The sequence below is a fragment of the Babylonia areolata genome, chromosome 15 (genome assembly GCF_041734735.1).
Source record: "Babylonia areolata isolate BAREFJ2019XMU chromosome 15, ASM4173473v1, whole genome shotgun sequence".
NCBI lineage: Eukaryota > Metazoa > Mollusca > Gastropoda > Neogastropoda > Buccinidae > Babylonia > Babylonia areolata.
Window position 1 is genome coordinate 24665298 of NC_134890.1, and position 25020 is coordinate 24690317.

The following is a 25020-nucleotide window of genomic DNA, read 5'->3' on the forward strand; positions in this document are numbered from 1 at the left end:
AATGTAATTGCATGTTAGTTATGCTTTTTTTCCTTTTTTCTTTTTTTTTTTTTTTTTAGTTTTCTACCTTTTCTGTTTTCCTCTTCCCTTCACCCCCCCCCCCCCCCCCCCCTTTTTTTTTTTTTTTTTTTTTCTTTTTTAAAATTTTTTTATCGTCTAATGTCACTGATAGTGAAAAGACGCCAAACTAAAGAACGAACACACCGATATTTTTTTTTTTTTTTTTTTTTTCCAGTGCAACTTTTCTATATTACCAAAGAGAGTTGCCGCCCCTCGCAACCTTTGATCACAACAAACTGGAGATCGTCACTTTCATTTTCGCGTCAGCTGAGGGAAGGTGTTGGGCTTGTCGACCGCACTCCAGTTTGCGCTGCTGTTGTCTGCTGTCAAAACGATGGAGAGCTTGCAGGCGTTTTGGCGAAACGAACATGTCGCAGGATTCCGTCGCCTGTTCTACCTTGTCTCACCAAATGAAACCAGTTTTGAAACAGTGGATGAAGTCCCCGAGTATGTGAATCAGGTAAGGAAATGCTTATAATTGTCCACACTTCTTCCCATCCAGTCTTCTGTGTGACTGGCGGAGTGAACGTCGACGCCTTGTTGTGGAGTCTACACATTCCGTCTAAATGGGAAACATTGTAGATATTGCCAGGAAACGTAAAACTAAACTTGATAGTGGAGGAGCCCCATGAAGCATTGAGAAACATTGATGGTGTTGTCTAATTGTGGTGAAGACATTATAGAGAACGTTTCTTTAATACTGAGTATACAAGGAATATTTAAGTGTATGTATGTATGTGTATGTATTTGTAAAGTACATGCATTTTGAAATTATACACAGACATGATGAACAGGTACAGGGGGTATTTAGGAAGATCTATATAGTATATTAGTGTAAGTGCATGTGCACAAGAATTGATTCTCTCTCTCTCTCTCTCTCTCTCTCTCTCTCTCTCTCATACACACACACACACACACACACACACACACACACACACTATGGGGAAGATATAATACAAACAGCAGAAGAATAAAAATATTCAGGAGTTATATTCCACAAAAGTGGAAGTCTGATAAGAGCACAGGAACACCTAACTAAAGAAGCAAACAAAGCATTGCATACTTTATGAAGAACATTAAAAAATATCAGCATCAATCCAGGTACCATATCTAAGCTATATAATACCTTGATAACGCCAATATCGATTTATGGGGCGGAGGTATGGTTACCTTACCAAGTCAAACCGGATTATTCTTTCAATTTAGCACATTTTTTTGACAACTGCTTATCGAATACGTTTCCACATGAAAAATTACACTTTGTGTGTGTGTGTGGTACTGTCTTCAACACACAACATGAGTTTTAATGACAGTAACTGAATAAGGTCTCATATATTTGGTTGGGTTGATTCTCTTTTAATCACTACAGTGTTGGTTCAAGAGACAGGGTAGTTTGGGAATAAGCTGTCTGAGAACTGACCAGTGTTAGTTCTAATACTTCAGTTCCAACAGTAACAGCTGGGAAGCATTTAAAAATTATGAAAGCAAGATATGACTCATCCTGAATCTGCTATCAGAATGTTTCCTTGTTAAGCAGTGACAGTGAAGGTTAACGCACTTTGAATAACACCTCTGTAATTCTGAAAGTCAACCAGGATTTCTGTTTTGACTCCAAAGGTTGTTTTGTTGTTGTTTTTTTGTTTGTTTTTTTCAGGCCTGGAGGAAAGTATTGATGTTGCTTTCTGAACTGTATTATTATTTCGTAATAATGATGATAATAGTGATGATAATGATAATAATAAACATAATAATGATGATCATGATAATATTTGATGAAGATAATAATATTAATAATAATGATGATAATATTATTATCATTGTCATCATCACCATGATGATGATGATGATTGCTATTATTATTGTTGTTGTTGTTGTTATCTGTTTATCATCATTATTATTTACATTTGTACTACTACTACTACTACTACTACTATTACTACTACTACTACTATTAATAGTGTGTGTGTGTGTGTGTGTGTGTGTGTCTGTCCCCTCAAGGAACAAGAGATATTTTTTCACAAAATTCCCAGGACTTTGACCTTTTGAATGAGTCATGAACATTTGCATGAGATTGATTTCATGGCAGTTGAAACTGTACTTTGTCACTTGGTTTAGAATATGTTGCATTTCGGTTAGAGTACATCAAGGATTGGTACAGCTGTGTGTTGAACTTGAAATAAACTCTGATTTTCCAACAGATCTTATCAATCACGTAATTTTTTATCTGTCTGGACCACCATCAGACTTTTATATTAGTCATTAGTATTAGTATGAGTCAAAACAAACACTCCTATCTTCCCCTTGCAGAAATCGGTCAGGGTATCTCATCTGCACTTGAACCATTGTGTTATCTGTGACATGGCACGTCATCAGACAATTACGTGACAGATTAAAACTGGTCGACCAGATTGGTTTCACACTTGTACACTCAGTACACCTGTACTGACTGGCTTATCCATAGTGCACCTGTATGTACCAGATTACTTTTCAAAGTACATCTGTATAAACTAGACTGCCCTTCAGAGTACACACATGCACATAAATTTATTAACAGAGATTGTATTATGTATACATGTATACATAATATAAGTACACCTGTATACATGTAAAAACTAATATATTATCTTTCAAAGCAAACCTGTCTCAGTTAGATTACCCTTCAGAGTACACATGCATGAATGGAGATTGTATTGTTTATACACGATAAGTACACCTGTATACAATGTACTGGATTATCTTTCAAAGTACATCTGTTTTTAAAACCAAATTACCCTTCAGAGTACACATATCCACGTATGAATGGAGATCATATTCATATTGTGTGTACATGATATACATAGTATTATTCTATTGTGTGGACTGTAAATAATTTGTTATGAACTAACTTTTTTTCATGTAATGTATGCATTTTTTTTTTTAAATGATGACAGTTTCAGTTTTTAGTCTCTCAAGGAGAGGTGGATGTATGATCAGAGGTAGATGGATGTATGTGTGTGTGTTTATATCCTTATAATAGTTATATTGTCTTAATAATCCACATTGTCATTGTCTGTAATAAAACAAAATGTATTTTTTCATGTCAATGTTTCTGTATTAAATTTTGTTTTTAAAGAGAAAATATATTTCCATTGACTTTGAATGAACATTGTAAATAAAACTCATAAAATAAAAAACCAACAAACATTACAAGACACCGTTTGTTCATTTATTGTCAAAAAAAAAAAAAAAAAAAGCTGTGGTTTGATCATGTTAACAGGCGGCACCGTACTTCTTGATCTGTATCATGCTGGAAAACCTCATTTTGCTGGCTAAAGGGAAGTCACTGATGAGACCCAGCGATGGCTTCAACAGCATAGCACATGGACTTATCTCCACTTTCCATGGGTGAGAGGAAACAATAGTTATGTATAATTTATTGATTTATTTTTGTGTGTGCTTGTTTATGTATTTGTTTTGTTGTAATCAATTTACCGGTAATGTGTGTTTGGTTATTTGTTTGAATATTCGATTGTTTTGAGGGGGTCGGGTAGGGGGTTGCATGATTCAGGCATCTGTTTTGTCCACTCATGTAGTTTAATTAGGGTGTGTGTGTGTGTTCTGGAATATATCTCATTATCTGCATGCGCCACACATTTCACCACTCATAGTTTCTTTCATGGATATGATAAAGTGAGTGAGTCTTGCTAAGGTGGCTGATCATTCATGTTAATTAGCCACCAGGGTGAAGTGATAAGTATTTCAGTTCCTCAAGGAGGCAACACTGCGTTTGGACAAATCCATAGATACATATATATATATATATATATATATATATATATATATATATATTCTACACCACATCTGCTTGGCAGGTGCCTGACAGCAGCATAACCCAGCACACTAATGAGGCATTCATTGCATGCATATATATGTGTGTACCTTTCAGAGTGGGTTTTTTGTTTTGTTTTGTTGTTTTTTTACAGGATTTTGTTCAGAGGACAACACTGTTGTTTAACAATTTAGTGTCTCATCTGAAAGATGTTGAGTTTGATTTTCCAAACCTGTGGAGAAAGGGTGAGAGCAGGAATCAAACTCAGACCCTCAAGACCACGGTATCGACAGATAAACATCTTGACCATTCTGCCACCTTCCTCCTTCCTTTTTATTTTTTTTTAATTTTTTTTTGTTTTTTTTTTTTGAGAAATCAGTGGATAGTAAAATTTCTGCAAATGAGCAGGATAGTCTCAGCATCCTGGGAAGGTTCTTTCCCACTTTCTCTCTCTCTCTCTCTCTCTCTCTCTCTCTCTCTCTCTCTCTCTCTCTCTCTCTCTCTCTCTCTCTCTTTTTGTTGTTGTTGTTGTTTGTTTCTTTTTGTTACTTCCATCATCATTTTTCTCCTTTCTGTTGTCTTTTCTTTCTCTTTCTTTTTTTTTTTTCTTCTCTCATCTCTTTATTCTGCCTTTATTTTCTTTTTTTTGCTTATTTTCTTTTTTTTTCTTTTCTTTCTTTTCTTTTTTTTTTCTTTTTTTTTTTTTTTTTTTTTTTTTTTTTCTCAAGGCCTGACTAAGCGCGTTGGGTTACGCTGCTGGTCGGGCATCTGCTTGGCAGATGTGGTGTAGCGTATATGGATTTGTCCGAACGCAGTGACACCTCCTTGAGCTACTGATACTGATACTATTCTGCCTTTTTTTCTCTCTCTCTCGCTCTCTTTCTTCCCCCTGTAATCTGTCTTCTTACCATTGTCATGCTCAAACATTGTCAAGGTCATGCAACATATAAAAATCACATACAGGGTAGTTTCATGCACAATGTCTGAAAGGACCTTCCTCCTTCCTTCCTCAAAATGTAAATGAAGCTTTAATAGGTGAATTGTACCTGCTCCAATGTTGCCAGTGACTGTTCTTCTTCTTTTCTTCATTTGTGGGCTGCGACTCCCACTTTCACTCATATGCATGAACGTGTATGACGGTTTTTGCCCTAACCATGTAGGCAGTCATATTCTGTTTTCGGAGGGGTGGGATGGATGGAGGAAGCATGCTGGGTATGTTCTCGTTTTCATAACCCACAGAATATTGACATGGATTACGGGATCTTTAACGTGCATATTTGATCTTCTGCATGCATATATACGCAAAGGGGGTTCAGGCACCAGCAGGTCTGCACATCTATTGATCTGGGAGGTTGGAAAAATCTCCACCCTTTACCCACCAGGCACCGTGACCAGGATTCAAACCTGGGACCTTCAGAATGAAAGTCCAACACTTTAACTATTCGGCTGTTGTGCTCGTCACCAAGAACTGTGACATGTGGCTCATCCTCAGATGGCCTTCTATCCTATCACTGATGTCAGAAGAATGATGTAATCCCACCACAAAAGTTGTCATCATACCCCAATTCTTCCCCCGCCCCCTACCCCCAGCCCCCACACTATGACATCATTATAGCACAGGTTGTCACTGCACTGAGTTAAGATCATCAGCGTTCTCTCTTGTCAGTAGTTTCTTCTGCTTCTTATTCTTTTTCTGAAATATAATAAACTCACTTCATTCATACAAAAGTGTACGCCATGCAGTTGTGGTGAATATACTGCCGATGTATCCATGCCTTCCCACAGATGACAATAACAGAAAAATAGCTCACAGTAATAGACAAGCAACAAAAACTAAGATTTTTCTTCCACCTCCATCCCCAGTCACCAACCGCCTTCTGCCCCCATACACTCCCCCTCCCCCCCCCCCCCCCCCCCCCCCCACTCCCACGAAAAAAGAAAAACAAACAAACAAAAAAAAAGAAACAACCAATAATGTAGAACAAAATTGCAAATGCAATATGAGTAGGAATAACCTCATCTCTGTTCTTGTAAACTATAAAACTAACTCTGCAACTAAACTGAATAAATGTTGTTGTCTTCAGTTTAACGTCTTTCCACTTGAAGTGATATTAGACGGAAAAACAAACAAACAAAAAAACAAACAAAAAAACGTGGGGGTAGGGGCTGTGAGAGGGGGAGGGATAAAAGTGTGTGTATGTGTGGAGGGTGAATAGGGAGAGACAACGCTAGGAAAAATGGAAACGTTATAAACGCCAACATCAAACAAATATAACATCTATAACAAATGTCCTATAGGACTATGCAGCAAACCTTCTGCAATAACAAATAACATATTGGAATTGTTAATAACACATTCAAAAGAACTTTTGGTGAAGTCTGGCAAAAAAACTGAATAAATGCTCCGCGACATCTGCGACAAAGTGACTGTTCTGTGTGGAAACAATAGTGCTCTTTCAGGCATTCATGATGCATTGAAAGCAACAGAGAACAGCCTTGCTTTGATGTTCACTTTATTAAACGACAGATGGGGCTTTGTGTTAGGAGTGGCGCGGTGTCATGTCATATTGTAAGTAGGTGTGGATGGTGGGGGCGGTGAGGGGTGTGGTGGGTGGGGGTGGGGTAAAAACTTGCCATGTCATGTCATATTGTAAGTGGGTGTGGATGGGTGGATGGGGGTGGTGGTAGAAACTTGATTGTTGTTTTTCTCCAAAAGTGTGCAGGGGGTGGGGGTTAGTGTGTGTGTGTGTATATATATATATATATATATGTGTGTGTGTGTGTGTGTGTGTGTGCTTTTTTTCAAATTTGTACATGTCATCATGCCTTTTTATCAGTAAATTATGGCAGCAGTTTCTCATCCTTGGAGTGAGTTTGAGATGATATAAAAGTATTCCAGTATCATGTGTTTCACTGAGGAGCACTAAAATACATCTCTTTTCCCCCCCACCCCCCACCGCCCCCGCCCTTCAAATTACCAGCCTGCTGATGCGCAGTACAGAGGTGGCGGCGTTCATCTGGGTGCACCAGCACTGGTGTGTGTACTCTCTGCCCTGGGACAGTGCCTGGACCTGGGTGCTCTGCCTTCTGGGTATGGACCTTGGCTACTACTGGGTCCACCGTTTCGGCCACGGTCAGCGAAATTTGTGTTTATTCATAGAATGTATTTAGTTTATTTATTTATTTATCAATTTATCTATTTATTTATTGGTATTTATTTTTTATTGGTTTGGTAGGGTGGGGTTGATGTTGATGCTGTGGTTTTAGGTTGATGCCGATGTAATGTGGTAGTTTGATGTGATGGGATGATTTGATGTTGATGATGTAATGATTTGATGTTGATGTGAGGTAGTGGTTTTAAGTTGATGTTAATGTCATGAGGTGGTTTGGGGTTAATGTCGATATGATGTGGTGGTTTGAGGTTGTTGTGATGTGGTTGTGGTTTGAAGTTGATTTGGTGCAATGATTCGATGTCGATGTGATGTGCTGGTTTGGTGTTGATTTAAGCAGTGGTTTTATGTTGATGTGATGTGGGTTGATGTTGATGTGGTGATTTGGCGTTGATGTGTTGTGTTGATGTTGATGTGATGTAGGTTGATGTTGATGTGATTTGGGGTTGATGTTGATGCAGTGTGTTGATGTTGATGTTGATGTGAATGTGGTGGTTTGACACACAGAGGTGAACTTGCTGTGGGCGGGCCACCAGACTCACCACAGCTCAGAGGACTACAACCTGTCCACGGCTCTCCGGCAGTCGTTCGGACAGCGCTACTTTTCCTGGGTCAGAATGGAGTGGCTTGATTTGACTGTCCCTTCTTGTTCTTGTTCTTGTTCTTGTTGTTCTTGTTCTTCTCCTTGTTTTTTTTTTTGTTTTTGTTTTTTCCTCCTTCTTCTTGCATCTTCTTCTTCTTTCTTCTTTTCTTCTTCTTCTTCTTCTTCTTCTTCTTCTTCTTCTTCTTCTTCTTCTTCTTCTTCTTCTCCTAGTTCTCCTTCATGTTGTTTTTCTTCCTCTTCCTCTTCTTCTTCTTCTTGCATTTTCATCCTCTTCTCCTCCTTCTCCTCCTTCTTCTTCTTCTTTGTCTTCTTCATCTTCATGCATCTTCTTCTTGCATCTTCTTGTATTTTCTCCTTTGTCTTCTTTCATGTTGTACAACTTCTTCTTCGCCTCCTCTTCCTCCTCTTCATTCTCCTCCTTCTCCTACTCTTACTCTTCGTCTTCTTCTGTATGTATGATTTTTAAGAAAGTATTATTGTTTAGATAAAATTATTATTGTTTAAATAGAATATTTACTTAATTTTATTTTATGTCAATTTTTTTTCTTTCTTTTTTTCTTTTTTTTTTTTTTTTTTTTTTTTGGTCATATTTTGTCTTATTCTATTATTGCATGATTATTTTATACAGTGATAAAAGCAAGCAGAATGAAGGAGGAACAGTTTTTGTGGATTATATATATATATATATATATATATATATATATATATATTCAAATATTCCACTTTCACTACAAGAATGTTATACGATTGTAGAAAAAGTGCAATGGTCAAAATTTCAGCTTGAGAAAATAAGACTGGTAACTCAAAGTTACATAAAGATAATTATACAGAAAATGTATGGTTTCTTCAGAAAAGATTACCAGAATGATTTCCATAAGAAAGAGGAACAGTTTGCTTGATGTTTTTTTGGGGGGTCTTTTTTCAGTTTTTCTACCTCCCCATGGCGTTCTTCATCCCTCCATCCTTGTTCCTGGTTCACAGCCAGCTTAACCTGCTCTTCCAGTTCTGGATTCACACGGAGGTCAGTATTGATAGAACTCCTCTGTCATCTCATCTCTTAATCTCATCTCTTATTATTGTCTCCCATCTCTATTATCTCATCTCTTATTTATTTATTTATTTATTTATTTATTTATTTATTTATTTATTTGTTTATTTATTTATTTATGTATTATTATTATTATTATTACTACTACTACTACTACTACTACTACTACCTTTTTTTCTATATTATAATTATTATTTATTTATTTATGTAAGCTTATCCATTATTTATTCACCTTTTTTTCTTTTCTTTTTTTCTCAAGGCCTCTTTCTTTTTTTTTTTCTTCTCTCATCTCTTTATTCTGCCATTATTTTCTTTTTTTTTGCTTATTTTCTTTTTTTACTTTTCTTTCTTTTCTTTTTTTTTTCTTTTCTTTTTTTCTCAAGGCCTGACTAAGCGCGTTGGGTTACGCTGCTGGTCAGGCATCTGCTTGGCAGATGTGGTGTAGCGTATATGGTTTTGTCCGAACGCAGTGACACCTCCTTGAGCTACTGAAACTGAAACTGAAACTGTCATCTCACCATCGCTTATGTCTGTCTCTGTCTCTGTGTCTGTCTCTTTTCGCATGAAGGTCAGTATGGATACATCTGCTCTGTCGTCTCACCATTGGTTATGTTTGTCTCTGTCTCTGTCTTTTTCACACGGAGGTCAGTATGGATACATCTGCTCTGTCGTCTCACCATTGGTTATGTTTGTCTCTGTCTCTGTCTCCTTTCACACGGATGTCAGTGTGGATAGAACTACTCTGTCATCTCACCATTGCTTTATAATGTCTGTCTCTGTCTCTGTCTCTGTCTCCTTTCACACAGAGGTCATTATGAATGCAACTCTTCTGTCATCTCAACGTGGATTATGTCTGTCTCTGTCTCTTTGTCCGTCTGTCTCTTTGTCTGTCTGTGTGGATCTGTCCTGTCTTTCTGTGTGTGTGTCGATCTTTCTCTTTCGTCGGTCTGTCTTTGGTGGTCAGTCAGTCTCTCTCGCTTGCTGTCTCTCTCTCTTTCTCTAGTATCATTTATTTATTTATTATTTATTTTTATTTCATTCATTTATTCATTCATTCTCTGTCTCTGTCTTTTTCACACGGAGGTCAGTATGGATACATCTCCTCTGTCGTCTCACCATTGCTTATGTCTGTCTCTGTCTCTGTCTCTGTCTCCTTTCACACGGAGGTCAGTATTGATAGAACTCCTCTGTCATCTCAACATTGCTTATGTTTGTCTCTGTCTCTGTCTCTGTCTCTGTCTTTTTCACACGGAGGTCAGTATGGATACATCTCCTCTGTCGTCTCACCATTGCTTATGTCTGTCTCTGTCTCTGTCTCCTTTCACACGGAGGTCAGTATGGATACATCTCCTCTGTCGTCTCACCATTGCTTATGTCTGTCTCTGTCTCTGTCTCCTTTCACACGGAGGTCAGTATGGATACATCTTCTCTGTCGTCTCACCATTGCTTATGTCTGTCTCTGTCTCTGTCTTTTTCACACGGAGGTCAGTATGGATACATCTTCTCTGTCATCTCACCATCGCTTATGTTTGTCTCTGTCTCTGTCTCCTTTCACACAGAGATCAGTATGGATACATCTCCTCTGTCATCTCACCATTGCTTATGTCTGTCTCTGTCTCCTTTCACACGGAGGTCAGTATTGATACATCTCCTCTGTCATCTCACCATTGCTTATGTCTGTCTCTGTCTCTTTGTCCGTCTGTCTCTTTGTCTGTCTGTGTGGATCTGTCCTGTCTTTCTGTGTGTTTTTTTGTTTTTTTTGGTTTTTTTCCTCAAGGCCTGACTAAGCGCGTTGGGTTACGCTGCTGGTCAGGCATCTGCTTGGCAGATATGGTGTAGCGTATATGGATTTGTCCGAACGCAGTGACGCCTCCTTGAGCTACTGAAACTGAAACTGTGTGTGTGTCGATCTTTCTCTTTCGTCGGTCTGTCTTTGGTGGTCAGTCAGTCTCTCTCGCTTGCTCTCTCTCTCTCTCTCTCTCTCTCTCTCTCTCTCTCTCTCTCTCTCTCTCTCTCTCTCTCTTTCTCTAGGTATCATTTATTTATTTATTATTTATTTTTATTTCATTCATTTATTCATTCATTTTTTTAATTGTTTTACTCTATTTCATTTTCCCTCAAGGCCTGACTATGTACGTTGAGTTACGCTGCTGGTCAGGTATCTGCTTGGCAGATGTGGTGTAGCAGATATGGATTTGTCCGAAAGCAGTGATGCCTCCTTGAGCAACTGAGCAGAACCTCTCTCACTCTTGTTTTTGCTCTCTCTCTCTCTTTCTCTGTCTCTCTCTCTCTGTCTCTCTCTCTTCTCTCTCTCTCTCTCTCTCTCTCTCTCTGAACCAGGGATTTGATAATGAAATAGCATTTATAGCAGAATCAAAGGACAGACTTATATCTTCTCACAAACAAAACTGGCACTCCAAAATGGAAGAAAATGAACACACATAGTTCTTTTCCTTTAAAAGCATTTTTCAAGCAGAGAAGTATTTACTAGTAGTCACAAACATATAGCACAGAGACACTCTTGCCAACTTGAGTGAGGGAGGCAGACATTGACACGCACAGACACACACACACACACACACACACACACACACACATATGGACAGCCCAGGCCATGCCTTAACCCAGACCAAGAAAGTGAAAAGAAGAAGAAGAAGAAAAGCCCAAGATCTGAACTCAGGACTGTGTTTTGGTGTTGACTCAGATGGTGGACCGCCTGGGCCCCTTGGAGTACGTGCTGAACACACCAAGCCACCACCGTGTTCACCACGGACGTAACCCCTACTGCATTGACAAGAACTATGCGGGCGTACTTATCATCTGGGACCGCATCTTCGGTCAGTTCATGTGGTGTCTGTGGGGGAGATTGTATTGTTACTGCGTTGATGCTGTGTTTGTTATTATTGTATTGGTATGTATATCATTATATGCATGGTTTGCTTTGGTTAGTGTTGTGTGTGTAGGATGATTGTATTGGTACTGTGTTGATGTTGTATTGTTATTGTATTGGTATGTATGTAGTTTACTGTGGTTAGTGTTGTGTCTGTGGGAAAATTGTATTGGTACTCTTTTCGTATTGTATTGTTATTGTATTGGTATCAGTTTGCTTTGGTTAGTGTTTTGTGTGTGTGTGTTTGGGGGGGGGGTGAGGGGGGAGAGATTGTATTGGTATTGATGTTGTATTGTTATTGTATTGGTATGTATGTCATTGTATGGTTTGCTTTGGTTACTGTTGTGTTTCTGTGGAGATATTGTATTTATACTGTATTGGTGACATGTATTGTTATTATATTGGTATTGTTTTCGTGTATGTATGTATATTGTTTGCTTTGGTTTGTATTGTGTCTCTTTGTGGGGAGATTGTATTGGTACTGTTTTGGTATTGTATTGGTATGTTTTTAGTTTTCTCTGGTTAGTGTTTTGTCTGTTGGGAGATAGTATTGGTGCAGTATTGATGTTGTATTGTTATTGTATCAGTTTGCTTTGGTCAGTGTTGTGTGTGTAGGGAGATTGTATTATTATTGTATTGGTATGAAAATTGTTTGCTTTGGGTAGTGTGTGTGTAGGGAGATTGTATTATTATTGTATTGGTATGAAAATTGTTTGCTTTGGTTAGTGTTGTGTGTGTAGGGAGATTGTATTATTATTGTAATGGTATGAAAATTGTTTGCTTTGGTTAGTGTTGTGTGTGTAGGGAGATTGTATTATTATTGTATTGGTATGAAAATTGTTTGCTTTGGTTAGTGTTGTGTGTGTAGGGAGATTGTATTATTATTGTATTGGTATGAAAATTGTTTGCTTTGGTTTGTGTCGTGTGTGTAGGGAGATTGTATTATTATTGTATTGGTATGAAAATTGTTTGCTTTGGTTATTGTATTATTATTGTATTGGTATGAAAATTGTTTGCTTTGGTTAGTGTTGTGTGTGTAGGGAGATTGTATTATTATTGTATTGGTATGAGAATTGTTTGCTTTGGTTAGTGTTGTGTGTGTAGGGAGATTGTATTATTATTGTATTTGTATGAAAATTGTTTGCTTTGGTTAGTGTTGTGTGTGTAGGGAGATTGTATTATTATTGTATTGGTATGAAAATTGTTTGCTTTGGTTAGTGTTGTGTGTGTAGGGAGATTGTATTATTATTGTATTGGTATGAAAATTGTTTGCTTTGGTTAGTGTTGTGTGTGTAGGGAGATTGTATTGGTATGAGAATTGTTTGCTTTGGTTAGTGTTGTGTGTGTAGGGAGATTGTATTGGTATGAAAATTGTTTGCTTTGGTTAGTGTTGTGTGTGTAGGGAAATTGTATAATTATTGTATTGGTATGAAAATTGTTTGCTTTGGTTAATGTTGTGTGTGTAGGGAGATTGTATTATTATTGTATTGAAATGAAAATTGTTTGCTTTGGTTAGTGTTGTGTGTGTGTAGGGAGATTGTATTATTATTGTATTGGTATGAAAATTGTTTGCTTTGGGTAGTGTTGTGTGTGTAGGGAGATTGTATTATTATTGTATTGGTATGAGAATTGTTTGCTTTGGTTAGTGTTGTGTGTGTAGGGAGATTGTATTATTATTATATTGGTATGAAAATTGTTTGCTTTGGTTAGTGTTGTGTGTGTAGGGAGATTGTATTATTATTGTATTGGTATGAAAATTGTTTTGGTTAGTGTTGTGTGTGTAGGGAGATTGTATTATTATTGTATTGGTATGAAAATTGTTTGCTTTGGTTAGTGTTGTGTGTGTAGGGAGATTGTATTATTATTGTATTGGTATGAAAATTGTTTGCTTTGGTTGGTATTGTGTCTGTTGGGGGATTGTATTGGCACTGTAATGGTTCTGTATTGCTGTTGTATTGTTTTTGTATTGGTATGTATTTAGTTTATTTTAACCTTGACTGCATCAGTGAGAACTGTGCCAGTGTGCTCATCATCTGAAACTGCATCTTTGGTCAATTTGGTCTGAGAAGAGATTGTTTTGTCTTGTCTTATGTTGTATTACATCAGTATTGTTTTGCATTGGTATTGTATTGACATGGTATTAGAATTGTAATTACCCAATATTGTTATTGTATTGGTAAGTTTTAACCCCTTGTGCATTGACAAAAACTAGGCTGGCGCGCTCATTTTCTGGTAACGCATCTTCAGTCAGTGTGGGTCTGTGGGGAGATTGTAGCGCTGTTAGTTTGGCATAGTATCATATCTGTATGGTAATCTTCTTGTATTTGCATTGTATTCGTATCTGCACTTGTATTGGGATTTTGTTGGTATTGTGTTGTAGTAAACCTGCTTCAAGGGAAATTACTGTTCAGTAAAGGTTTGCCCATACATAGCAATGTTCCCTCCCTTCCACATGAAATGCTGGTTGGTTAATGGGGGGTGAGGGGGGGGGGGGGGGGATACAGCCTCCTCTTTTTCCCCACTTTCTTTTATTTTATTCTTTTATGTTTTCCTTATCCTTCCTCAATAAACTTTCAAACACAGTCTTCACTCACACCAACTCTTTACTAATAGCTTTTGGCCATATTTTACATTTTTTCCTATTGTCTGGTGCAGCAATATCCCCAGTGTATCTTGCAACATGCGATCTAGGAATATTCAGTGACTATATATACATTTGTCTGGGTTTATTGTGTTGCTGCTTGCATTCTAACAAGCGAGTGTAACAAGTGATTATTATTATATATTAGTGATATATTGATGTCTGGGTTTATCATTGCTCAAGTATGAGTTGCACTGTTAAACGTTTTTTTTCCCTGTTCTTTTTCCTGTCTTTTACCTCCATGATTTGATTATTTAAAAACAACACAGCAAGTGGTATTTGATGGAGTTTTAAAAAAATATTATTATAAAGGATTTAAAAAAGAAAAAAAAAAAAAAAAGAATTTATCTTCCACCAAGGCAGACATAAACACGACGTTGTTTGAACTGTTTGCAGGGACGTTTGAGCCAGAAGGAGAGAAGGTGGTGTATGGTCTTGTCCATCCCCTGAACACCTGGGATCCCATCTATGGACAGGTTGCACTTTTCTCTTTCCCTCTGTCTTGTCTGTCCCTCTGTCTTCTCTGTCCCTCTGTCTTCTCTGTCTGTTTGTCATCTCTGTGTTCCCTTTCCAGGTCTGTCTTCTCTGTTTGTCTGTCTTCTCTGTCTTCTCTTTCCACCTGTCTTCTCTTTCTGTATGTCTTCTATGTGTTCCCTTTCCAGGTCTGTCTTCTCTGTTTGTCTGTCTTATCTGTCTTCTCTTTCCACCTGTCTTCTTCTGTCTGTCTTCTATGTGTTCCCTTTCCAGGTCTGTCTTATCTGTTTGTCTTCTCTTTCTATCCATCTTGTATGTGTTCCCTTTCCAGGTCTGTCTTCTCTCTTTGTCTGTCATGTCTGTCTTCTCTTTCCACCTGTCTTCTCTTTCTGTATGTCTTCTATGTGTTCCCTTTCCAGGTCTGTCTTCTCTGTCTGTCTTCTCTTTCTGTCTGTCTTCTATGTGTTCCCTTTCCAGGTCTGTCTTCTCTGTTTGTCTGTCTTCTCTGTCTTCTCTTTCTCTCTGTTTTCAGTGTGTTCCCTTTCCATCTGTCTTCTCTTTCCACCTGTCCCCTCCTTACACTTCCTTGGACTGCAAATTCCCATGTTTATTTGTATACATATACACATACAAGTAGGCATTTATGTATGTGCATGCACATGATCATTTTTACCCCCACCATGCTGGCAGTCATACTCTTTTTCCTGGGGGGGGGGGGGTGTATGTTGGATATGTTCTTGTTTCTGTAACCAGCCGAACTCTGACATGGATTACAGGATCTTTTAACATGCCGCATTTGGTTTTCTGCATGCACATTTTCTATAACTGAAGTAATGCACAACGTTGCGATTTGTCAGTCCCCCTTGCTGCCAGCATGTTTCACTTTCAGTTTCTCAAGGAGGCGTCACTGCATTTGGACAAATCCATATACACTATACTATATCTGCTGGGCATATACCTGCCAGCAGCATAACCCAACGTGTTTGTTAGGCCTAGAGTGCATGTATGTATGATGTTGAAAAACATACGTGTGCCTATCGGAGTGGATTTCTTATACAGAATTTTGCCAGAGGACAACACTTTTGGTGCCATGAGTTCTTTTTCAGTGCGCCAAGAACATGCTGAGCATGGGGCCTCATGTTTTTTTGGGGTTGTTTTTTTGTCTTATCTGAATGACTGCTTGCTGAGTTTGATTTCCCAGCGTTGGGTTACGCTGCTGGTCAGGCATCTGCTTGGCAGATGTGATGTAGCATATATGGATTTGACCGAACACAGTGATGCCTCCTTGAGCTATTGGGGATTTTTTGTCTTATCCGAATGACTGCTTGCTGAGTTTGATTTCCCAGCGTTGGGTTACGCTGCTGGTCAGGCATCTGCTTGGCAGATGTGATGTAGCATATATGGATTTGACCGAACGCAGTGATGCCTCCTTGAGCTACTGATACTGATGCTGATACTTGGGGGAGAAAGGGCGAGAGTTGGAATTGAATCCACACCCTTACAGACACTGTAGTGTTATGGCAGATAAGCATTTATCCATTTTTGCCACCTTCCTTTCTTCTGTGACTGAAGTAATGCACATACTGCTGATTGTTAATCCTCCATTCCCCTAGCATTATTCAGTTTCAGTTTGTCCTGTAACGGAACTAATGAACATGCTGCTGATTGTCAGTCCTCCATTCCCCCAGCATGTTTCAGTTTCAGTTTGTCCTGTAACAGAACTAATGCACATGCTGCTGATTGTTAATCCTCCATTCCCCCAGCATGTTTCAGTTTCAGTTTGTCCTGTAACGGAACTAATGCACATGGTGCTGATTGTTAATCCTCCATTCCCCCAGCATGTTTCAGTTTCAGATTGTCCTGTAACTGAACTAATGCACATGCTGCTGATTGTTAATCCTCCATTCCCCCAGCATGTTTCAGTTTAAGTTTGTCCTGTAACTGAACTAATGCACATGCTGCTGATTGTTAATCCTCCATTCCTCCAGCATGTTTCAGTTTCAGATTGTCCTGTAACTGAAGTAATGCACATGCTGCTGATTGTTAATCCTCCATTCCCCCAGCATGTTTCAGTTTCAGTTTGTCCTGTAACTGAACTAATGCACATGCTGCTGATTGTTAATCCTCCATTCCCCCAGCATGTTTCAGTTTCAGTTTGTCCTGTAACTGAACTAATGCACATGCTGCTGATTGTCAATCCTCCATTCCCCCAGCATGTTTCAGTTTCAGTTTGTCCTGTAACGGAACTAATGCACATGGTGCTGATTGTTAATCCTCCATTCCCCCAGCATGTTTCAGTTTCAGTTTCTCAAGGAGGCGTCACTGCCAATGACCAGTTGCTCAGTTTTGATTTTCCTGTCAAACTTGGGGTGGTCGGGGGTGGGGGGGGGGGGGGGGGGGGGGGGTGAGAGCAGGGATTCGAACCCAGACTCTCTTGGTCGTTGTACTGGCAGATAAGCGTAGTTAGGCATTCTGCCACCTTGCTCCTCAGGGTCAAAGGATGACATTTTCCTGGTTCCTTGGTGTGCAGGTGTGCCACCTAATCCACATCGTGAAGACGGCCTGGAGACTGGAGGGCTGGGGGAACAAGGCATCTGCCTTTCTGAAGGGACCTGGCTGGGAACCGGGCAAACCTCGCCTGGGACTCCATGAAGATCTGCCTGAGGTGGGTAGCCTGACATCAAGACTCCTGGCAGCTCCTAGAGAGGGGATAGGGTGATATGGTGAGGGGGGCGGGGGGTTGTATTGGTTGATTGATTGATGTGGATACTTCTGTATAGTGCCTGTCCTTGGGTCAGCTTGTGTAATTGTAGTGCCCATCCTTGGTCATTTTACAATCATATTATAGAGTGCCTGTCATTGACAAGCTTATAGGTATGGTGCCTATCCTTGGTCAGTTTATAGACAGTGCCTGTTCTTGGTCACCTTGTATATAGTGCCTGTCTTAGGTCAGAGGCCAAACTCAAAGCGTTTTACATTCTGGTGTGTTTTGCACAACAGGCTGTCTACCCAGGTAGAGCAGACTGACAGTTGCCGTTTGGGCGCTCATTGTTCCTGTCCTGTGTTAATCAGTTGGAGTTCAGTCACACACAGACACACACACACAGACACACACGCACGTGCGCACCCACCATTCCACACACACACACACACACACACACACACACACCACCACACCACACCACACCACACATGCACACACACACACACACACACACACACACACACACACACATGCATACTTAGATACACACATGCATACACAGACAGACAGACACAGACAACACACACAACACACACACAGACACTCACGTAAATTAAAGTGAATTTTACAGTGAAAATATTCCAGGAATAACTATCTTGTTTCTTTCTCTTTTACATGCATTAAGTGCATGGTAAAGAGAGCAGAGGGGTTGAAGAAGAACAGGGGGAGAGGGGAGGAGGAGATAGATCAACAGTCATTAAAAAGAGATTCAGCAGGTTACCTTAATTCATGCAGCCCTACTCCTGAGCACGGCTCGGTCATCAAATTCTCCCACTTCATCAAACGGGTTGTTAATGTGTCTGCTGAAAATAAGAGTGAGGGAAGGGATATATAACTCTTGACAAACTTCTGAGCAACTTTCTGACAAAGTTTGGGGACAGTTTGAGTATTTTGTGTCACTAGGTATCATTTTGTTGTATGTTTTGTTTATGATAATCACTTCTTTGCAGGAAAGTTTAGTTTCAGAACTTACGAGTATTAAGCTGTCCAGAAGTGTATACAGTTCCTTTGATCATGACAATAATCTATTAGATTGTGAAGGACTGTGACTCTCAATCTAGGAGGCAAAATTGCACTGCCTCTTTGTGCTGCAGCCTTGGGGGCTAGTTGGCCTTTGGGAACCATCCCAACACCAAAAGTTCAAAAATCCTCTCGGCCGAGTGAGTGGGAATGTAACTTGAGCAAGACACTCTCCACTATAATGGAATTCTAGCCCAGACACCTCTGACAGCAGTTACTTCCTCTGCTGTTCTGATGGTCATAGTCAGACACAGCTGTCATATGTGATGATTGATTAGTGGTCAGTTACAAGGATTGACGTAACAAAACATTACATCCATATGCACATAGAAATGTTCGTGTGTGTTTATATTTCAATCAATTATTGATTAGTGATATGTTATCAAGTCTGACAGGGCAGGACATTACATCTGTACACACAGGTGAAGTACCCAGCTGAGAAATACGACAGCCGACTGCCATGGTGGGGAAGTGTGTACGTGTGGACCCATTTCTCGTTGTTGCTGGCCGCCAACTCTCTTCTCGCTCTCCATAGACAGGTCAGTATGTCATTGTCTCTCTCTCACTGTCTCTCTCTCTTCCTCTCTCTCTCTCTCTCTCTCTCTCTCTCTCTCTCTCTCTCTCACTGTCTCTCTCTCTTCCTCTCTCTCTCTCTCGATTGCTTTGACACTTTAAAATCGGTGGCCATGAGGTCTACATGAGGTCCTAATGGCCACTGACAATAAATGGTCAAGGTGTCAAAAAAAAAGCGTCTCACTGTCTTTGTTTTTCTGTCTCTCTCCCTCTTTTACATCTCTGTACGTCTCTGCCTCTGTCTTTTCTCTACCTCAGTCATTGTTTTTGTCTGTGTCTCACATTATCCATGGACAGGTCAGTGTGTCATTGTCTCTGTCAGTATGTCTTTATCTCTGTCTCTCTCTCTCTCTCTTTTTCTCCCCTCTCTCTGTGTCTCTGACTCTTGTCTTTCTGAATGTCAGTCTCCATTTCTGTCTCTGTCTCTCATGTCTTTCTGAATGTCAGTCTCCATTTCTGTCTCTGTCTCTCATGTCTTTCTGAATGCCAGTCTCCATTTCTGTCTCTGTCTCTCACTCTCCATAGGTCAGTGTGTCAATCTCTCTCTCTCTCTCTCTCTCTCTTATTGCATTTTTAATTGTAAACGCCCAGGGCTTTTGTATATTTTGTATTTTTTGTCTATTTCAGAACCCTCAGATTGAAAGTCTGATGTTTTAACCACTGGGCTGTTCAATCCTTCAGTGGGGGATGGTTTTTGTTGGTTTTTTTTTTGGACGTGTTCAATCCTAGTTATGACCTTTGCAGTCATGTGGTCTCATAATGAACAATGGAAGGAACGAAGGAAAAAAGGATAAATCGATAATGATGATAGTGATGGTACTAATAATGATAATAATAGTAATAATAATGCTAATAATAATATAATAATGATAATAATATTGAATAATATTTATATAATGCTAAATCTTGTGCAGAGACAAATCAGAGTGCTTTGAATCAGTCACACACATGCATAACTCTATAAAAACAACAACAACAACAAGAACAACAACAACAGCAACTGAAAACAAGGAAGAGATAGGGGAGCGAGGCTATCTTGGGAAGAGCTGGGTTTTAATTGACAAATGAGTGATTAAATTGATGAGTAATGAGATATGTGTGTGTGTGTGCGTGCATGTATGTATGTGTGTTTGTGTCTGTGTGTGTTTATGTGTGTGTGTGTTTATGTGTGTTTATGTGTGTGTGTGTCTCTGTGTGTTTATGTGTGTGTGTGTGTGTGTGTGTGTGTTGCAGGAAGTGGGGGCGGTGAGGATCTTGGTGTACATCCTCTTTGCCCTGTTCACTCTGACTTCCTTTGGAGCCTTGTTTGACAACAAGTATGACATCGTCTTTTTTTTTTTCCATTTTCTTTCTTTTCTTTTCTTTCTTTCTTTTTAATGTGTTTTCTTTGTGCTCTGATGATAATGAAATGATGACGATGATGATGATGATGATGATTGGGGTAATGAAGGAGATGCTGCTATGGAGTTCCATTTAGGTTGGGGGACTACTTGGCGCAAATCTGTACTCTCGTGATGCGTCCTGGCGTTCAACATATGGAGAGTTAGAATACTGACATCCTGCAGTGTTGGTCAGAAAATTTTTAGCAACACTGCCCAAAGTCGCATCTGTAAAGTGGATGACGCTCAATTGTGTGGTCGCGGTCTTTCCGTTTTAAGCCCCTAGCATGCTTTGCTCTACGTAGGAGATAGCCACAGGCTGAAAAACACTCCACAGGGTTATCAGTCTTCTTCTTCTTCTTCTGCCTTCACTCGTATGTACACGAGTGCGCTTTTACGTGTTTGACCGTTTTTACCCTGCCATGTAGGCAGCCATACTCCGTTTTCAGGGATGTGCATGCTGGGTATGTTCTTGTTTCCATCACCCACCGAACGCTGACATGGATTACAGGATCTTTAACGTGCGTATTCGATCTTCTGCTTGGATATACACACGAAGGGGGTTCAGGCACTAGCAGGTCTGCACATATGTTGACCTGGGAGATCGTAAAAATCTCCACCCTTTACCCACCAGGCGCCATCACCGTGATTCGAACCCGGGACCCTCAGATTGACAGTCCAACGCTTTAACCACTCGGCTATTGTGCCCGTCGGTTATCAGTGTTGATTTGGTGCTCTTTTAGCAACAAGACGTTTTTGGTGATTTTTTGTATTATTGATTTCAATGATATGACAATGTGCTGTAATGTACAAAACTGGACAGACATATATACAAAACTCTGTGTGCATGTATAATTATATACACAAACACATTTATGTATACATGTCTGTCTTGTTTTATGCAATACACATTCTCATATCATTATAATTTTTTTTTAAACAGATATATATATATATATATGTGTGTGTGTGTGTATTCATTGCTTAGTTTTATTGTATGCTTGCCTATTTATTGTATGCTTGCCAGTTAATGGTGTATTCATGTATTGTTTATTTCCTTGTTTTTGGTTTATTACTTCTTTGTCGACATAATGTTAATATCTTCAAAAATGTACAGAGTACATGCTGATTGATTTTGTATGCAGATGTACCAATGCAATCTGTGTGTGTGTGTGTGTGTGCAAGTCTACTTGTATGGGGGAAAGGCTTCACACAGGGATGCATTGCGTGTGTGTGTCTGAGTTGTTGTGCATTAATCAGTGTGTGTATCTTTTGTGGTCTCTTTCATCAGCACATGATTTGTATTGTATTGTATTTTATTACCTTTTTGTCACTGCAGACAATACCCCTTGTGAAGGGTTTTGAAGTTGGAAATGAACTGGGAGTGTCTTAATCTGTATGGCAAGGGGTTTGAAGCTGGAAATGAACTAGGAGTGTCTTAATCTGTATGGCAAGGGGTTTGAAGCTGGAAATGAACTGGGAGTGTCTTAATCTGTATGGCAAGGGGTTTGAAGCTGGAAATGAGCTGGGAGTATCTTAATCTGTATGGCAAGGGGTTTGAAGCTGGAAATGAACTGGGAGTATCTTAATCTGTATGGCAAGGGGTTTGAAGCTGGAAATGAACTGGGAGTATCTTAATCTGTATGGCAAGGGGTTTGAAGCTGGAAATGAAATGGGAGTGTCTTAATCTGTATGGCAAGGGGTTTGGAGCTGGAAATGAGCTGGGAGTATCTTAATCTGTATGGCAAGGGGTTTGGAGCTGGAAATGAGCTAGGAGTGTCTTAATCTGTATGGCAAGGGGTTTGAAGTTGGAAATGAACTGGGAGTATCTTAATCTGTATGGCAAGGGGTTTGAAGCTGGAAATGAACTGGGAGTATCTTAATCTGTATGGCAAGGGGTTTGAAGTTGGAAATGAACTGGGAGTGTCTTAAACTGTATGGCAAGGGGTTTGAAGTTGGAAATGAGCTAGGAGTGTCTTAATCTGTATGGCAAGGGGTTTGAAGTTCGAAATGAACTGGGAGTATCTTAATCTGTATGGCAAGGGGTTTGAAGCTGGAAATGAACTGGGAGTGTCTTAATCTGTATGGCAAGGGGTTTGAAGCTGGAATTGAGCTAGGAGTGTCTTAATCTGTATGGCAAGGGGTTTGAAGCTGGAATTGAGCTAGGAGTGTCTTAAACTGTATGGCAAGGGGTTTGAAGCTGGAAATGAGCTAGGAGTGTCTTAAACTGTATGGCAAGGGGTTTGAAGTTGGAAATGAGCTAGGAGTGTCTTAATCTGTATGGCAAGGTGTTTGAAGTTGGAAATGAACTGGGAGTGTCTTAATCTGTATGGCAAGGGGTTTGAAGTTGGAAATGAACTGGGAGTATCTTAATCTGTATGGCAAGGGGTTTGAAGCTGGAAATGAACTGGGAGTATCTTAATCTGTATGGCAAGGTGTTTGAAGCTGGAAATGAGCTAGGAGTGTCTTAATCTGTATGGCAAGGGGTTTGAAGCTGGAAATGAGCTAGGAGTGTCTTAATCTGTATGGCAAGGGGTTTGAAGTTGGAATTGAGCTAGGAGTGTCTTAATCTGTATGGCAAGGGGTTTGAAGTTGGAAATGAACTGGGAGTATCTTAATCTGTATGGCAAGGGGTTTGAAGCTGGAATTGAGCTAGGAGTGTCTTAATCTGTATGGCAAGGTGTTTGAAGCTGGAAATGAACTGGGAGTGTCTTAATCTGTATGGCAAGGGGTTAGTTGGAAATGAAATGGGAGTGCCTTAATCTGTATGGCAAGGGGTTTGGAGCTGGAAATTAGCTTGGAGTGTCTTAATCTGTATGGCAAGGTGTTTGAAGCTGGAAATGAGCTAGGAGTGTCTTAATCTGTATGGCAAGGGGTTTGGAGCTGGAAATGAGCTGGGAGTGTCTTAATCTGTATGGCAAGGGGTTTGAAGTTGGAAATGAACTGGGAGTATCTTAATCTGTATGGCAAGGGGTTTGAAGTTGGAAATGAACTGGGAGTGTCTTAAACTGTATGGCAAGGGGTTTGAAGCTGGAAATGAAATGGGAGTGTCTTAATCTGTATGGCAAGGGGTCTGAAGCTGGAAATGAGCTAGGAGTGTCTTAAACTGTATGGCAAGGGGTTTGAAGTTGGAAATGAGCTAGGAGTGTCTTAAACTGTATGGCAAGGGGTTTGAAGCTGGAAATGAAATGGGAGTGTCTTAATCTGTATGGCAAGGGGTCTGAAGCTGGAAATGCAGATTTTCTGAATATACATGTAAGAGTGCATGCAGTGAATGAGGAAGAACTTTGACTGAAAGACTTTGACATTTATATGGCAAAGGTTATGAAGCTGGAATGAAGTGTCTTAATCTATATGGCAAAAGTTATGAAGCTGGAATGAAGTGTCTTAATCTGTATGGTAAGGGTTATGAAGCTGGAATGAACTGGGGGTGTCTTAATCTGTATGGCAAGGGTTATGAAGCTGGAATGAACTGGGGGCGTCTTAATCTGTATGGCAAGGGCTATGAAGCTGGAATGAACTAGGATTGTCTTAATCTAGATATTGCAAAGGTTATGAAGTTGGAATAAACAGGGAGTGTCTTAATCTGTATGGCAAGGGGTTTGAAGCTGGAAATGAACTAAGAGTATCTGAATATGCATGTTAGAGTGCATGCAGTGAATGAGGAAGAACTTTGACTGAAGGACTTTTGACATAATTTACAGAAAAAAAAAAGAAAAAAAAAGATGCAAGAAACTCATCCCTTCCCTCTCCCCCTTGCTGACTGTGTTGCAGACAGTACGCCCCCGCCATGGAGTTCCTGCGTTGCGTCATCTGTCTGGCTGCAGCTCAGTTCTACCAGCCAATCAGCATGCAGATTACATGGCTGACACCCATCTACGCCCTCTACTTCCTGTCTGCTCTGTTCTGGGGCGTCATCACCCTCAGCAAATTCCAGCTGAGAGTCTACAAGAAAAAAGCGGCATGATGTCTCAAGACACACATGAAACTTTTCAGATTATATTTTAGGTGCAGGAGCATGTGTGGTATTTTACTTTTGGCATTGAAGTGGATTTTTGAGAGTTCATGTGTCTGTTTTATTAATTAGTTAACTGTGTTAATTTTTAAAAAGGAATTTTCACTTGTTAGTTAATGTTGTTGGGTTTTTTGTTGTTGTTTTTTGGGGTTTCTTTTTTTAAAGACCTGATAGCTTGTGGAGCCATGTACATAAAGCAGACATTGAGGTACTTTCTGCAAAATGCTTTCTGCAGTCTTATGTAATACATTTGTTATTGTTTTTATGATTGGTGTTTCCACATGTTGGTGGGGGGGGGGGGGTTGTTGTTGTTTTTTAATCATTAATTTGTGGTCTTGATTTACTTTGCACATGAACTTTCCAGTGTTGTATAGAAATTGTTTTTTGACAGAAATATCGATCCTATTTCTGTGTTTTAATTTTTTGCTTGAACTATTTCTCCAGAAATTCATTTCTGAATTTATGATATTCGTAGAATTTTCATGCACGCCTGTGATATTATATGTACCATTTATCTTTGATATCATATATTCCTTACAACTTTGATATGATTAAAAACAAAAGGAAAAAAAAA

At 39.6% G+C, this 25020-nt stretch overlaps 1 protein-coding gene across 1 annotated transcript; it reads left to right on the forward strand.

Moving 5' to 3' along the window:
- Positions 1-274: 274 nt before the first annotated feature.
- LOC143290229 (alkylglycerol monooxygenase-like) lies at positions 275-25020 on the forward strand. The gene is made up of 11 exons (XM_076599561.1): positions 275-520; positions 3317-3444; positions 6850-7001; positions 7546-7649; positions 8568-8663; positions 11395-11527; positions 14618-14697; positions 17226-17360; positions 18902-19018; positions 20286-20368; positions 24206-25020. Exons 1-11 carry the CDS (start codon positions 395-397, stop codon positions 24396-24398), a joined length of 1347 nt encoding a protein of 448 aa, XP_076455676.1. The 5' UTR covers positions 275-394; the 3' UTR covers positions 24399-25020.